The sequence below is a fragment of the Apiospora kogelbergensis genome, assembly GCF_038363985.1.
Source record: "Apiospora kogelbergensis strain CBS 113332 chromosome Unknown utg000013l_segment0_segment0, whole genome shotgun sequence".
NCBI lineage: Eukaryota > Fungi > Ascomycota > Sordariomycetes > Amphisphaeriales > Apiosporaceae > Apiospora > Apiospora kogelbergensis.
This window is the reverse complement of record NW_027117430.1, coordinates 107,682-124,326: the sequence shown is the minus strand read 5'-3', so window position 1 is coordinate 124,326 and position 16,645 is coordinate 107,682. Positions and strand designations below refer to the sequence as shown.

At 47.6% G+C, this 16,645-nt stretch overlaps 3 protein-coding genes across 3 annotated transcripts; 2 read left to right on the top strand and 1 right to left on the bottom strand.

Moving 5' to 3' along the window:
• Positions 1 to 825: 825 nt before the first annotated feature.
• Positions 826 to 1,473, top strand: PG998_014739 (uncharacterized protein; the record flags this gene model as incomplete). The annotated part of the gene is made up of 5 exons (XM_066881555.1): positions 826 to 995; positions 1,061 to 1,156; positions 1,216 to 1,227; positions 1,280 to 1,300; positions 1,350 to 1,473. The coding sequence occupies 5 exons, from the start codon at positions 826 to 828 to the stop codon at positions 1,471 to 1,473; spliced, it is 423 nt and encodes a 140-aa protein (XP_066723400.1).
• A 2,307-nt stretch (positions 1,474 to 3,780) lies between these two features.
• On the bottom strand, positions 3,781 to 6,296 carry PG998_014738 (uncharacterized protein; the record flags this gene model as incomplete). The annotated part of the gene is made up of 3 exons (XM_066881554.1): positions 3,781 to 4,207; positions 4,262 to 6,165; positions 6,222 to 6,296. 3 exons carry the CDS (start codon positions 6,294 to 6,296, stop codon positions 3,781 to 3,783), a joined length of 2,406 nt encoding a protein of 801 aa, XP_066723399.1.
• Positions 6,297 to 9,276: 2,980 nt separating this feature from the next.
• PG998_014737 (uncharacterized protein) lies at positions 9,277 to 16,510 on the top strand (the record flags this gene model as incomplete). Its single annotated transcript, XM_066881553.1, has 13 exons — positions 9,277 to 9,955; positions 10,002 to 10,562; positions 10,617 to 10,967; positions 11,014 to 11,068; positions 11,114 to 11,140; positions 11,191 to 11,353; positions 11,472 to 12,075; positions 13,275 to 13,355; positions 13,461 to 13,545; positions 13,630 to 13,957; positions 14,046 to 14,754; positions 15,521 to 15,712; positions 15,768 to 16,510. The coding sequence occupies 13 exons, from the start codon at positions 9,277 to 9,279 to the stop codon at positions 16,508 to 16,510; spliced, it is 4,578 nt and encodes a 1,525-aa protein (XP_066723398.1).
• Between the last annotated feature and the right edge of the window lie 135 nt (positions 16,511 to 16,645).

Below are 16,645 nucleotides of genomic sequence, written 5' to 3'. Positions count from 1 at the left end.
GGGACTTGATTTTCCACTGCCAGTCAAGTACAGGCTCAGCTCCCCTTCCGGCTCATTCTGCTGTATCCACCTCCAACATGCTTGGTACCGGCTGAAGAGCGTCGTTCGTATTGTTCATAATATACTCTTGTGTTGGGGAAGCAGACCCCGGCGTAGCCGGTTGGGGTAGATATGCATCAGCTGATTTGAGGAAGGGGCTAGGACAGATCTGTTCGCTTTCCAAAGCCCGGATAAGCTCTGTCTGGCTCTGCACCGTCTGCTCTTGAAGATTGTAAACCGCCTGCATCTCTTCAATTTCCTTTACGAGTTCCGCTACTCTCATCTGCATTTGAGCCCTGTTTGCGTATAGTCTCTGGATATGGGCTTGACTATTCTGGAGTTGCAACGCGAACTCTTGGACTGCCGCGCTTAAAACGCTTAAAGGAAACATCAGTGTTGATATGGGAGAGGATTGAGTGCAATCCATGATATCCTGGCTAAAGATTGATGGTCCAAACTAGTTGAGTGATGTGTTGTAGAGCAGGGGTTGTATTACGGGTTACAGAGCCTATTTATCTGAACCATGGCATGAAAGCTGCTTTAGCCTCTCCATCTCATACCTTCAAAGTATGTACGATGTTTATCCAATATCTACTCTGTCTGTCGAAAGACACCCTAGGACGTATTCTTCGCATCCATAGCAAGCTCCAGTTCTGGTACGAAATAGTTTCCGCTATTTACTGATCTTCCAAGGCAAGGAGCCAGCGATGCCTGACACATGAGAGTGACCTACAAATAAGGCCTTGTTTCCAGCAAAATACCATCATTCTTACCACACTACCCACCATGTTTCAAGCCAGGCACAAGGCTCGGCAACCGATAGCGCCTGTTGTTCGCAGATCTCGCCAGGTGCGAGTGCCTCCTGTGCAACGTAACCTTACCTTCCAAGCTGCAGCGAACTTCCAGCCAATCCCCACTGTACAGACACGTCCACAAAGTAATTTCCATTTACCAGAGTAAGTCAACACGGTCTGCATATCTGCCACAGCCAGGCTTGTTACTAATTGCCACATACTCTTAGTACACCCGACCATTCCAAAGCCCTCGCCGATGCTATATTCCAACTATCATCCGACCTTGACGAACAGTCTATCCAAGTTAAACAGCTTGGCCAAAGGTAACGTCCGCTCACGCTATGCAATACCTTCCTTTTCCTCTTACTAATCATCCCTTCAGTATTGACGCACTGTACGTAGCTTGTGCCTATTTTCTTGTGGCTCGCACTGATTCTCTACCACAGCAAGCAGGTAGTCGACAATGGGTAGGCAGTTCAAAGGACTTACGGAAACATATACTGAACCGCTTCATAGATTTGAAAATATCAACAAAAAGCTGGACGATTGGTTGACGAAGCTAGACAATGTCATCGAGCAGGACTCTGTGGGCAAAAGTGCAGACGACTTGCTTGAAGAAGAGTTCTTGAGTTTACAATAGGCACATGGAGTGTCCTTTCGAAGCTTTCTAGTAGTAATAATTCAAGTGAGTATACCTTCATATTGGAAGAAGCATGTGCATAGACTACATGTTGCTCGTCACGTTCTAAATTCAAACTGGAAGTTCACGTAAATATTGTCCTATGTCTTAATATTTAGGTATTTTATCAAGTGCGTGTGTTGTCACACAATGAAATATTGATGTGCAGACAATATGAAGGACACGAAGCTTTTAGCTTCTTATTGTTTCTAGCTAGCATTGCATATATGCTAAGCTATGAATTCCTGCCACTCGTTGCTTTAGTTTAACGTTAGAGAGAAGGTAGTGATTTTGAATTGAAATCACGTTGAGCTTCCAATCCCGATTCACTCCTGGCAGCCATAAAACGGTCCTGCGTTTATATTGTCCATTGTTTACTCTCTGCCTGCAGTATCATATAGTTTGACAATAAGTAATAATGGACCTGATAGTTATATGTTGTATGCACTGTACTGTGTCGTGGGTGTATATAGCATGCACATTGATTACTGTACTGTGAAAAGTGAAAACCCGGTTCAGTATTTTAGATTCTTGACCACCAGAATTTGGCCTTTGTTCGCTATACAGATACCCCGCTCTACCTCATTGGCAAGAATCCTTGATTTGGATCCCGACGCTGGATCTGGATTTAACAGTACGAGAAACGTATATATGTACGGGAAATTAGAAATTGTCGATATCTAGCCAGCTTCATTTATGTTACATACTGTATTAGTAGCGATGCAGAGATTTGCTGATGACACCGGTCAAGAAGATAGGAATGGACGCTGGACGTACAGCTAGTGGTGCAGCCCATACCTGTCCAGGGCCATAGAGTCTGATATTCCCTCCGCTCCGCTTGTACCGTTTCGGCGTAGACGGCCGGATCATATTGGATTCAGAATAATCAGGCGATGTTATTCTCTTCTTGCTGCATCCGTGGAGAGCCTTCTAGATTTTCGTGGGCTGAGTTCGGACCTGGCTTCCATAGTTGTCGTGTAGAGACAGAAGAGTAGCTATGGCGCACGAGCGCCACTAGCGGGCCAGGTCCCTTAGAGAGTCGATTCGCGACCCCGCGTTGTCAGGACCAAAGGCGCCGGTTCTGTCGTACTTTACTTATGACTATGACAAACTGATCTTCGTCTAATGCTACTGTGACATGCTTAAGTCTTCCTTGCGCCACTACAGCAAATGCTGATAGAAATTGACGCTTGATAGCATCAAATGTTGAGAAGGCGATTTCCTAATGATCCAAGGCCCACTCTGGATGCTCCATCTACACCGAAATGTTCGTTTGTAGGGGGAGGGGCGGAGGGTTCTTTGCGGCGCAGCGGCCCAAGTAACCGTAGACCCACAATGACGCAGCGGCGTACCCGAGGAAGAGCCCTTGTGCATTTCTGGCTGGAAATCACAATAGCTGGTCGCACTTCAAGAGCCCGTAAGACTTCTGCGGCTCTAGAGGAGCGAACCAAATGCAGGCACAAATCCGTTGTAGACAGGTTGCACATGTGGGTCAACTTGGGATTAGGACTCAAGAGCGCGCTGGAATTAGATGAGGCATCGGCGCCCCTTGTAGCCAAACGTTGAGTCCTAATACAGCCAATTAGGCGTCGGTTTCCTCTTGGAAGAGCAATAAGCGGATGTTACATGCCGGCCGTCAGAGGCCGAGGCTGCAGATGCTAGTTACCGTATAACTGGATTAGGCCATCTGCGCAGCTTTTTGGGGTGATGCATTTGGTTGCAGGTAGTGCCACTTATTAACATGCATGACCAAATGGGGATGGTAGTTGGATCGTACATAGGTCTATCAGCAATAACAAATCGATGACATGAGAATTGGTGTACACTTGTAGTGTGAGCGTCAAGGCCAGCAAGTGATTTTTGTCTGGAATCGATTACTCAATTGTCTCAAATCACATTGTGACCTACGCAATGACAACCCTTGTTCATTACCAACGCCAACGCCCCAAAAGCTTGCCTAATAGCACAAAGCACCTTCGTTCCGTCTGCTACCCGCCGTGGCTGTAGTCTTAGATAGAACCTCACTACCAGCTATTATATGTCAAAGAATCAAATGGGATATAATAGGCAGCATTGAATAGATAAATAGTGGCAAGGATGCTATCTCTGAGGGAAATAACGAAAGAGACCTTCCAGTACTACGTGTTGGCGAACTAGACTGGCTACGAAGCGGGTGTACTGCTGAACTATGTTCATATGCCGATGAATCAACATTATCGTGGTCATACCTGGACCAATTGGAGCTCCGACATGTTGTTCACGTTGCTGCTATTTTCTCTGTTGGGGGATGCCACCCAGGCCAGTATCCAAGCGGCTCCCCTGCGCATCCCTCAGTATGCCCCGCGCCCGGGTGCTTACTATTGGAACAATCAACTTGCTGTAAAGAGCGGGGTGTCCAAACCGAACATCCACACTTTCGTCGTTTCGTTTCTCCATCACTGCATCATCGCTTACCTTTCTACCCCTCTTACTATAGAAACACTGATCATCGTCGAAAGTCTTGATGCAGAAGTATTTGAATCCTCCCAGGATGGCAAATAGCGGTGCCATGAGGATTATCTGGACATACGACTCCCTCCTAGCGACCACAAACATTGTTGTCACGACGTTGCTAAGCAAAGTTGCGGCAAGGACACGGTTGACGATGAACCCCCAGAAACCACCGCCGGATTCGTGTTTTGTCACAAATACGTACCTGAAACCGAACGTAAGCGCTGAACACGCTAACAGTAAACAATACCGAACTTACATCAGCAGATACTTTTTCAGGTAGCTGTCCGTAGTAAAGTAAAAGGCGGTTACCGGAAGCACCAATGGCTGGAATGGTGCAAATACCAACGCAATGGTAACATAAAAAAGGAAATTATTATAATGGGATGCGTAATCGAAAGGAGGCGGCGCCGTGAGTTCGAGCAATTCCCGCGGTGTTAGATTCAAAAGCCTGCGCGACAACCAGTCTCTTCCTAGTTTGACAAGCTGTGAGACGTCCAGCGCCGCACCGAGATTACGCTGCAACAAGTAGTTGAGCCAAAAGGGTGACACGTCGCAAAAAGCTCCCATGAGGTTTTCGAATGGCTGGGTATCCTTGATAGCTGCCCACAGATTTTGATTCGACTGGGCTCGGATGACCGCAGCGGCATACTTCCAACCGGCCGAAAAAAACGAGAAGACAATAAGGTTGTTAAAGATGAAGAAGACATAGAGCTTGCGAGCCACACCTCTCTCGCGTTCCGTTTTGGAGAGATCGCCAGCATAGATGGAGAGACGCCGGAAGATGGTCGGCAGGAGTAAGTAGAACAGCGTTGTAACCAAGGGCGCGAGGATACCTTGTATTGCACCCCATGTTCGTGGATGGCGTTCGAGCTCGGCCTGAAAGGTGGGCCATATGGCACCAAGTTTCGACAAGTCGGCTAGGAAGATGGCAATAAGAGCATTAGGGACTGTCCAAACGGCGACCAGCGCAGATACCGCGACGTGACCCATAAAGACTCGCCAGCGGCGAGTTTCCTTAGGCAACGAGAGGTTCTTCCAGATCACATCGTTCGGTCCGGGAGCAAGCTGGATTTTGCTCCCATGAGGATGCTGCTTCCTCGCAGCATACGCCAGCTCGTGAGCCTGCTCCATATTTGGACATGTGGCAAAGCCGTACGGAAGCACTTCCTTACCCACTGTCGCGTTTCTCATTTCGTGGATTTTGGCTGAGAGTCGGCGGATACGCGCAACTAAGTACTCAATAGCATCAACGTTGGATCCTGGGGCGAACGACGTGTCATCGCCTGCCCGAGCCTTGCAGGTAGGACGTTTTGCTGGCAGCGTTTTCGGGTGTCTCGAGTACTTTGAGAGCACTGCTTCTAGTGCCCGAACGGCTCCCTCGTACGTTTCAATAAGCTCGGGGAGTTCTTTGAGACTATGTGCAATGGTACCAGATAGATCCCTTGATGTAGCAAACGGACGGACAAGTTCGACAATGCCTGCATCGGTGCGACATCGGTCTGGAATGTCAGTCACCTGACTAAAGCTTAGTATTGGAACACCTCTAGGTCTCCGAGGAGCAACGCATTCTTTGTCGAAGGGGGGATATAGCGAGATATTGCATACCATGAGCGTTCGAGAAAACGCTTTGTTTTGGTACTCAGAGCTCTCGAAATACTCGCACCTGATACGTGCTACGATCCTAGAGCTTGTCCACAAGAAATAGCAAATAACGATGTCGAAGGCATGCGAGGTGGCGACATATGCCCAACATACCCTCCCGCCGACAGAATAGGGGGCGAATTTCATGAACGTATTGGAACCATCAGACGAACGGTTCTTACTGTTCTCGACGATGTTAAGCGGGATATATACACCACAACCAATGATAGATAGGAAAATCGTGATGTTGCGGCACATTGTGGTGAAATGTAGAAAGACAGTTGCATCCTGGCCAATCTTTTCGACAAGCGTCTGATCCCTAGTCTTGACCACAGGTTGGACCCAGCCAAACACATCATTTGAAACTGCTGGAGGAACACGCTTTCCATCCGAGATATGCTTCAGTCGAGGTGCATAGATTGTTTTATTGCGAGGGCGTAGAAGACAGAAGAGCACGGCGCAAAGCACTGCGCCACTTATGGAATAACCGAAGGACGACCAGAATGCTTTAGTCGTTAACTGTCACAGGCGGTAAAGTTAGGAATAATATCTTTTTTCGGAGATAGTATATCTACCTGTGTATTAAATGGACTCTGGATGTACTGAAGGAAGTCCTCGGGGTCGTTGTCGCGGGGCTGTAGCGTGAACATGGTGTGAAATGATTTACGAGCTGTATAAGTTTGACCAAGTGGACGGCACCGTATCAAGTGATATGACGCGGGAGTCGAGACCGGCTGGCTAGGATTTGGGCTTAATATGTAAAAGGCTCTATTTATTACTGAAAGTACCTCTCCAGCTCGTTGGATTGAATGTGAGGTCGCAAAGGTTTCAGTTGAGTCCAGAAGCATCCAAATGACGCGGTGCGTTGAGTTATTCAAGCTACCGGTCTGCTGCTGTTCCAGCCGTCCATAAGGCCCAGCGACGAAGGTAATACGGCCCCTGACCATTGGTCAAAACGTGCACTGTGGTAGGAGGTACAGTATGGCACGTATCGGCAATGCGAAAAGCTGCGGTTATACCGTAGCTCAAATTTTGTTTCTTCGACTAAACTCATCCCTCTGTTGAGCAATTCCAATGTCGTATTAGACCCCATACTGTAAAAACCAGGTTCAGCTTCCGGATTCCAATCTAGGATTCTTGTCAATGAGGCAGGGCGGGGTACCAGTACAACGGATAAAGGCCAAATTCTGTCCCAACACTGGCTGTACTCCGACTTGACAAAGCCGAATTCAGCTGAATATGACTTATAGCGAATGATTATCCGTTACGCATTAGGGTCGCAAATGTATATCGAGAAGTTCCAAACAACGTTCAACGTAGTACTATGAAACCCAGGTTAAGCGTGCGCATTTCAATCTAAGATTCTTGACAACGAGCTAATGCGGGGTATCTGCACAGCGCATAACAGCCGTTTCTGAGGTACAGCTAGTGGCGGGACAGGATTTAGCCTTTGCGCGCTGTACAACCCCGCTCTACCTCAATGACAATAATCCTTGAGTGGAATCCGGACGCTGGACGTGGGATTTGACAGTACTGTGAAAATAAGGTTTTGCGTCCGTATTTCAATCCGAGATTCTTGGCAAGGTAGTGTGAGGTGACTGTACTGCGCGTAACGGGTGTTTTTGGAGTACAGCCGGTGTTGGGACTGAATTTGACCTTTGTCAGCTGTATAGATGACCAAATTATATCCTATCATGTTGTCCACGCTTTGCCGGACAGCGACAGCATTTACGGACACTGGTCATAAGCCACTCTCTCACGGGAGCCATTTTTCACGATCACTGGTGAATAGGACATACTCTAGCTCTTCACAAAATCTGTGGGAAGGAGCTTTACTTTGTTGGCTGTCAATCTCACAAGCTGTGGGCTAAAAGTTACTGGTTGCTAGACTTGTGCTCTTCACCTTTCCAAATCAGTACACATCGGAGTTATAACTATACTGTTAAACAGTGTCTGCTACAGCTAGATACTAGCTGAAAAAGAGTAACTCTTAAATCCCACGCGCTTCATATGTATATGTGACCTTTCAGCTTATCGTGGGACAGCTTTTCTAGCATTGACTCATTTCCGGTTCGCAGCTTCTTGATTCTAATGACCTGAGTAACAATAACGATCATTAACCTGCCACCTCGGCTTCTGCCGGAGACAAGGCCAGCTTCATATTACCGTGCAGTTCGCCACCCATTTCTGACGTTCTTTCTCCATTCGTATCTCACCCTCTTGGAAGATCCGAGTGAGATACAAATATGCGTCATTAATCTCCTTCATAATTCTATAGATATATTTCCAGACATAACGCAGATGTGCAACTTCCCGCTGGAGCTTTTCGTTTTCTTCTGTCAGCAAGGATATTTCGCGTCCCTCCTGTACTGATGTTTGTAAAGATAGACGAAATAACGTTCCTTCCAGACTGAAAGCGCCATCCTCGGAGTAAACACTAGACGCTCTTCTCGGCGGCGTGCACATGGTAGGATAGCGACTTAACTAGACCGCGAGCGAGATGTTGCGATCGCATGTGAACCCGTCAGGGAAACGCTCAAAGAAATTGTAAACAGAGCAGAGCGAGAACGACAGCTAGTGATGCCGTACGAGTTCGCGAAAAAGTGCTAGTGAAGACCGGGATTGTTGTTGGCGTTGGAGAGTGATAAGCGTAAGAGGTATTTCGGTACGAGCTGCCAGCTGCAGGCTCGACAACTGGCTGTGAAGGGTATAAGGCTGTGTTGGTGCCCCAGTTGCTAATCGGCTGGACTACCTGAGACGTTGGCCGTAGAGGCCCGGCAGTGCAGGCAGTATAATCAGTTGGATATGGCAAATGGGCGTTTGTGCCTTCATAGGTTCTTCCCAGTGACACGTTAATGGACATGAAGGCACTAGCAGTGTGACGTGTGGCTTCCAACGATGTATACAACACAGGGGTGCTAACGCGACAAAAGAGCAAACAGAACTTTGGTAAGGGCAAACGAAGGTTAAATAGCAAACAAAGTGTTTGGGATTGACCGTATTTGACGTAGAAGCACGTGCGGCCACTTGAGACGATTAGAAACCGGTTTGAGAGCTCGAAAAAGACCTATCCGAAAGTACATCGCGGAAGACCATTACTAGACAAACAGCTCTATTTTTTCTTAAGCAATCTCATACGGTATAATGTCCAAAAAGGGAATAACCCTAGTCAGAAATGGATCTGGCGGCCATACTTCCTCATGCGCAAAAGACGGCTCCAAAAGATAACGTATATAAGTTGCCATGAATCCTTAATACTGATGATGAGTGTGATACAAACACGACAACATGCGGCAGTGCAACCATTCTCACTGGCTTCAGCTATCACGAAACAATGAGGGCGCAAACCTGGAGTTGTCAGATAGACTCGAGAGATTACATAATCAACAAACTGCAAGCCATCGTTTTCCCGGATTTGCCATTTTATTGGGCAATCGACATAAATCATTAGCGCTGAGAAGCCTCGGAATAAATCCCCCTAGTTCTAGCAAGAAAAGGGCATCTGGGGACATCCATCTATTTTCTACTCCTGGCACCGTAACCCATCCTCTGCTAGTAGCTGATGGGGACCTCTTCTCTCGTGGGAAGTTCAACAAGGGTTACGGAAATCCAAGGTGCCATGAGAATAGTATGTACCAAGTACAGTCGTCTCTCGGCTTCGAGAGCATGGAAAACACCGTTACTCGGCTATACAACCAGTTGCTTCTTCCCTTTTCCGACCTAGTCTGTCTTTTTGTCGACGATCTCGGAGGTATGGCGAAGGTTACCGAGCACCTTCGAAGTTGGCTACACCCGGATCAGCAATCAGCCTTGACCGGAATTCAACCATGGCTTCTTCTCGTCGTAAGCAAAGACCTGGAGGTAAACGAACAACTGATGCTACGTGAACTTGTTCGGACGCAAAATGGAGTCAACCCCCGCTTCCGTGGATACCAGGTTTTCAACATTGCAGAGAGCGTGCGCCAAACAAGAGCGACCAAGGAATGCCAGAATAGGCCATGGAATAGACTCCAAGCCAAGATTTGGTCTCTGTCGAGTATTTCACGTCGGAGACGTGAGGGCTTGCTGTTCTCGGTCCCGCACTTCTCAAGTTTTATTCATTCTGCTGTCGACCGCTTTGTAGATCCAGGTAAACGTCCACTCGAGGTTGTTGAGGCATCACGTTTAAAGATGCCTGTTGCAGCAGATCTTGAAACGCATCTCATTACCTTTTTGAAAAGTATGCGAAGTACTGAGACCGTGACGGCGTTGGGGATCCCTATTATAACGTCAAGTTTTATACTGGACCACTACCCACCTGGCATGCATCGTAAGTGTCGGCCACCTGCGAGGTAACAGCCGCTAATAATATCCAGAATTCAACCCTCGAACTGTCTTCATCAGGTTGTACCGACGTACAAGTAAACGAATCTATGATGAATGGCCACAACATGAGACTAGTTTCCCGTTGCCTACTTCCTTCTTGAGCCTGTTGGAGAACAATTTCCTTGAACAATACAGACGATTCCGACGTGTCAAGTCTGCTGCCGAGCTTCACAGGAGCAATCTGTGCCAATTTCGCAAAGAGTATTCTGGTTTGTTCTCAGACGTCACTTGTTTCAGCTGCGTTAGACGTCCTCCTCAGTTCAGCCTCCCTTGTGGCCACATGATTTGTGAGAACTGTGTGAGGGTCTTTGGTCAAGACACAAAAAGCCCGTGGGGGTTTTGCCTGAAAGCCTGCATCCTTTGCGGTAAGAGCGTGGGAGATATTGAGATCGGCATGAGGCCTGACACCGCGAGCGTACGTGTTTTGAGCATTGACGGGGGTGGTACGAGGGGTATAGCCCCTCTTGTATTCATTGAAACTCTACAAGAGTGCATTGGGTTACCTTGTCCAATCCAGCGCCACTTCGACCTTATCTATGGGACCAGCTCTGGTAAGTTTGGTTGGAGGCTTAGCTGCTTCTTTATACTAATATACGGCTGTGTAGGTGCAATAACGGCTGCAGCATTGTGGATAAATGGGTGGTCTCCCAGTAAATGCATTGCGAGCTTCGAAAATCTTGCCAAAGTTGCCTTTCAACCCCGATGGTGGTGGCCACGTTTACCGATCCTGTTGCCCATTTTCAAGCTCCTGGCTACCCTAGTACTAGACAGCCAGTATTCAAGCAAACCGCTAGAGGCCGTGCTGCTCCAGGTGTTCGGTGAGAAGAGTATACAGGCTTGTTCTCCAGCTACTGAACTTGGAGCCAAAGTCGGAATCACCGTAACTACGACGCAGGATGCAAGTGCATGTATCTTCACTACTTATAACGGTGTTGGACAGCGACGAGCAGATTCCGGTATGTGAAAAGTCGCCTTGGGTGCAATGATTCTAACCTAAAGCAGAGTACCATGTGTTCAAGCCTCAAAGCAGTACTGGCCAGATTCCGTTGTGGGAAATGTGAGTTGATGTCGCTCTGCGAGGCTATCGCTAACCTAATTCTAGTATACGCTGCAGTACCGCAGCACCTTAGTAAGTACTGTAGGATCGCACAGCCGATGTATATACTGACGCATGTTAAGCTATTTCAAGCCGAGGCGCATCGATGGGCTAGGCACATTTCAAGACGGCGGGCTTGCATTCAACAACCCTGCTGCGATAGCAGTTCAAGAAGCCTTTGCATCAGGGGCTGAACCTAGTATCATCGTGTCGCTCGGGACAGGCGCGGCGAAGACACGCAGCCCCGTACTTGGGGACTCGCGTCGGCTCCTGCAAGACTCATTTCCGATGCGTATTTTCCCGTGCATTTTGGCAAGGCAGTAGTTCCCATCGGGCCTGGCAACAGCTACTCCGCCACACCAAGTCTGATAGCCAAAGTAACCTTTTCCGGTTTGATATTGAGTTTGAAGGCCCGGTACCCGCTCTCGACGATGTAGCAGAGATGCAAAATGTGGCCAAGCTCGCCCGGGACGAAATTCTTCATTCACCATCCCTAGAACCATTGATACACCGTATCAAGGCGGAGCTCTTTGTCTTCGAGCTCAATCCAGATGCCCCTTTCCGATTTCAGAATGGGGTCTATCTCTGTGCGGGGAGGATTCTGTGCCGCTTACAGCCGAAAACACCAGAATATAACGCATTCATGTGCCAGCTTGCTCAATCTTCGGCCTCACTTCACGTAGCCCATCAGCGCATCATCAAGGGAGTTTGGGGGAGCCCGACTTTGAACACACAAGAGCAATTCCACCAGGAAGTCAGCTTCCAGATTAAAAGCCGCGACCGGACTTTCTCCATATCCCTGGCTGTCGGTGACTATCAGAGTCATATTAGCGGATCACCTTTCACTTTGGAAGGTCTTGCTGAACAGCAAAAACTTAACTCCGTCTTCGGGACTGCTGACCACAGGAAAAGGCCTGTAGACGAAGGAGAAGAAGCCCAGAAGGCTAGCCCGAATCCTGCGAAAAGGCGTAGGACGTGTTATTGAATTAAAATACTGTATATTTCAATTGGCTAAGGGTTGTCCTGCGTGGCAATAGATCGCAAATCCTACAAGACCTTTGTAATGCAAAGCTGTTTACTTCGTATCCCAAGCATAATAATAATTCTCTTGCAACGCAGCTAGTTCCCTCACCACTGTACGGTGAATGCACAGCTTCCAAGAAGCATCCGGTGTTTACCTTTGCATGCTCACGCTCCAAGGTTGGCTAGATTTTGAAATAGGTACCCTCCCTCAGGTAAGCGTTTCCAAGTGTATGCCTCCTTTTCGGTGGTGATCAAAAGAAGTTTGGGTGGATTAATCTGCCACCAATGTGCTAGGCTGAAAAAGTTAGTGATCAATGCCTAATAGGAATTTTACGTGACGAATTGATGTGATTAGCGAGCATCGCCTTGCACTTAACCTGGCAACCTTGTCTTTCCCAGTTGCTGACTTTGGTAGCCTTTATGGGTTAATGTGCGATGGCGAACTGTATTTTACATGACTCACTTCTTGGCATGTTCACGGCTATGACCACTTAAATATAAAGACCATCTTACAATTTCTTCTCATATCGGTCATATTTCGCGGAAGAAACTTTCGTAGTGCTATGTACTTCAACGGCTCTACTTAGATAATATTCCATGGTACCGTATTTGTGTCGAGACATAAACCGGCGCCGGGTGTTCATAGTTCAAGTGACTAATGTGAAGAAAACGCTGTACCAGAAGTGAACTTGCATAACCTGAAAACTGCGGCGACAACTCGATGAGCCCAGATAAAACTCCTCCTGAGCCTAAAAGTTGTTTTTCGCCCTTTGAGTTCGAATTGCAGACTCTACCCTATTAGACTTGATTATTACGGTAAATTGAGATACTGTTCCAGACAGACTGTTCAGTATGCAGATCAAGTTCTACAGCAAAATTCTTTAAGATCCATAACTTACGTTTAAGAGCTAAAACGGCGCCATCTCAAGATCCATTTCTCCAGCCTCCATATTGGACTCAGTTTTTGCGTGGTGTTGAAGTTCACCAACAATCAGCAAAGCCAAAACAGGATACTCGTAGTTTACGTACGGCCGCGTGGCGTGAATTATAAGTACACCATTCGCTTCCGCCTTGTCCGATGTCAGAAAGATTGGAAAGCATTTTTGGGCTGTTTGGAAACTTACTTCACGAAACAGTCTGATAGCATATAGCACTGGCTCCCGTAGGATCAACGTCGGTATGGCGCATACTGCTCAAGATCCGATCGGAAAGTGCTGGTTAAAAGGTGAGATATGGGGAGAATAGTACTGTAGTATTTTTCTCCGAGCCCAACTTCTCAAGACACCACTCCACTAACTATAACTTTCAAAATGCTAACCCACAATCACAGAACTCCCGAACGAACTGCTCGGTTCCATCTTGGACAAAGCATCCCCCCAAGATGGCATCAGACTCGCTACTACTTGTCGCATGATGTGCGAAATAATCTTACCTCGGTTTTATATACAGGACGTTGTTAGCTGCCCTCAGAACAGTGTACCGTTTGCACTTCAATTCAGTTGTTGGTACGGCATGCAGAAGACCTACGAGATGGCCATGGCTGCGATCCGAAATACTGGACAAAACGCGCCACAGGTATTGAACCAGTTATTCGATAACAGCAGACTGCAACTGTTCGTTTCCCGAGCATGTCCGGTGCGAAGCCATCTTTGCCCGACGGTGCCCTACTATCATCTCAGGAATGATCGTTATACTCTAATGCATATCTGCGCTTTCCGTGCCAATACTCATATTGCTGGGCTCCTGATGGAAGAGAATGGTGTTGATGTGGACTCCCTAGATGGGCTGGGAAGGACTCCAATACATTACGCAGTCAACGACTCTGTTGTAAGCCTCTCCTCGACTTAGCAGTATAAGTCAAGTGACTCTTTTGGTTGATCTTCGCTTATCCAAATTTATTCTAACGTGCATTTAGGCTCGCATTCTCGTCCAACTGGGAGCCGATATCAACGGGAACATGAAATATAATGGAAGCGGGCCCCTCGTGAATTTGATATGTGATGCTGACGCGTCATATCAGCCCGTAGCAAGTCTTCGAGTTGCGTCGCCCAATGATAGAGGGTGGCGGGATGCCTGGCCACGGGTTATTATTCCAGACCTCTTTTCTACAATACAATACCTGATTAATGAAGGAGCCGCTGTGTCTTCGCCACTCAAGGATCCACAAATTTGTCCTCTTGCTTTTGCCATTCGCTTTGGCCATATCAAGATCGTGGAGGCGCTTTTAGACGCTGGGGCCGACCCGAACCCAACACGAACGGTACACGGAACTACCGAAACCTACCTTCTGCTGACGGAGGCGATCAATAGCAATAGGCCCGAGATAGCACGGCGCTTGTTGAAAGCCGGCGCACGGGTGGATGCATTACCCGGCGGCACTCAGATCCCCCCCATCCTCGCGATAGCCACAGCATGGTTCTTGAGCAACGCAAGCCGCGAATCAAACTGGGAAGATGTCCTCGACCAAATCTGCGCAGCCTCCAAGGACATCAACCATCGGATGGAAGGACATAGTGCAATCTGGTGGGCCATCAAAGAAGGAAGGTTCGCCGTCGCCCGTGTATTAGCACGAAACGGTGCATCATGGGAAGGCAGGGGTTTATACTTGAATGCAACTGTGCTTAGTAAGTTGGTGGACGAGTTTAGCAGGTCCTGATGGATAAAACACAGGTATGGAAGCCAATATTCCAGGTGACAAGGTGTTTCAAAAATTAAAATTTGCACTCCAACTTGATTCCATTATGGATGGCGAAATGAACAATGGTATTAATTAACAATTTTCTGCTTAACTTTATTTGATCGTTGAAGAATATCGATTACGTGCGAAGCTGCGATCGTGGGATACGGAGCTGGGTGAAACGACTTGGGTAGGATGCAACTAAGACCACCAACTACACTAATTTGGAAGACAGTATAAAAGTTTATTAATGAAGCGGTACACAGTATTATTGTCTTGTAATCGATGTTGTTGTTCAATTTGATACCTCACTCGCTCGATGGCAAAGTATAAATTATGTACGAGCTGGTGTTCGCATGGTCGTATGCTTCCCTCAGCACTTCCCGTGCTTTATAATACAACATATTGGAGGTGGAAACCGCGGATCAGCGTTAGCACAAACCAATTAACAGTCTTCCAAAACGTCTACTCGCCACAAAGAAACATGGGTTACCTCAATCCACTAAAAGTTGCTGGTAACAACTGCGGTCAGCCCTCGACATGGGTAGTCTAGAAGTTGAAACGAATATTCAATATAAAAAGGTCCCTCCCTCGCGCGTCCCGTTAACCATTTCTTTACCTTTTTTCTATTTGCTTCCAGGTCTCGCAACACTCCATGATGAGCTTTCAATTCCAGCCGCCCAAAGGCCCAGGGACCTATAAAATGGCAAAAGCTAAAAAAGAAGCATTTAAGACCGCCTTCGCTGGGATTGGGAATAGAAGCCCAACAGGCCCACAGGTTACATATCTTCGTAACCCCCCTAACGGTCTTTTCTACAGACCAAAAGCCGACGGAGGACACGCAGACCCTGCCAACGGTATGAAACAATCGAACCATACTTTTGGTAGCACGCAACCATATCAAGGTACGGCTCTTCTTACGATTTTGTGCAACCTGCTGATATGCCTTCACAATATCAGCCGATCTTTCACCGGCCAAAAGAACTCCTCATAGGTCCAAGCCATCATCGAGTCAAGACACAAAGCACCACCACGTCATCGGCACAGATCTCAACAGAAGCTCGGCTCATCTTGATGTTGCAATTTCTACACACGCTACGGAAACCCCTTTAGCAAAGCCTAGTTTCCATACTTTGGCTAACACTATGACCGGCACGGTTGAAGAAGGCGGCCCAACCGTACACGGACTGTATAAGATGATCAACGTTCAAAACAACAAGAAAGCTGCGGCTTTTCCCCTGCTTGGCGGTGCAAACACCTCAACTGGACATAGACCTTCGCGGAATGCAAAGCACGGAACCTCTATGCCTACGATCACTACCTACCAATGGAAGGATAAGGCCGAGTCCCCCAAAAGGAAACCTCCACAACTACCTCGACCTGGACCGAGGCCCGCAAAACGAAAAAGGCATATGCCGGCCACACTTCAGGAAGCTAACATTCCCGGCGTAAAGCTACGACCGCAAGCTGAGAGGCTCCCTCCTAATGCTAACGGAGAAACATACGACGTAGAGTTGTTAGTATCTCACCGCATTATTGACGACTCCGGTGACGAATCCACTGAATACCTAGTTATGTGGGCAGGCGACTGGCCTCTCGAACAGAGATACACCTGGGAGCCGGAAGAAAACATCGACGCCGTAAACTTAGTGGGAAGCTACTGGAGGGAATGGTGTAAACGGCTCACGGCCCGAGAATTTTAACACCCTTATGCTAGCGGTTCTATTTTGATGGGGCTCTTGATGGGATAATACCTTGATTATTATTCAACAAAATTTAACTGTCATTTTTGAAGGGTCATAAATCTTTGGGTTTGGTATGTAGCAGTCTACCACGTG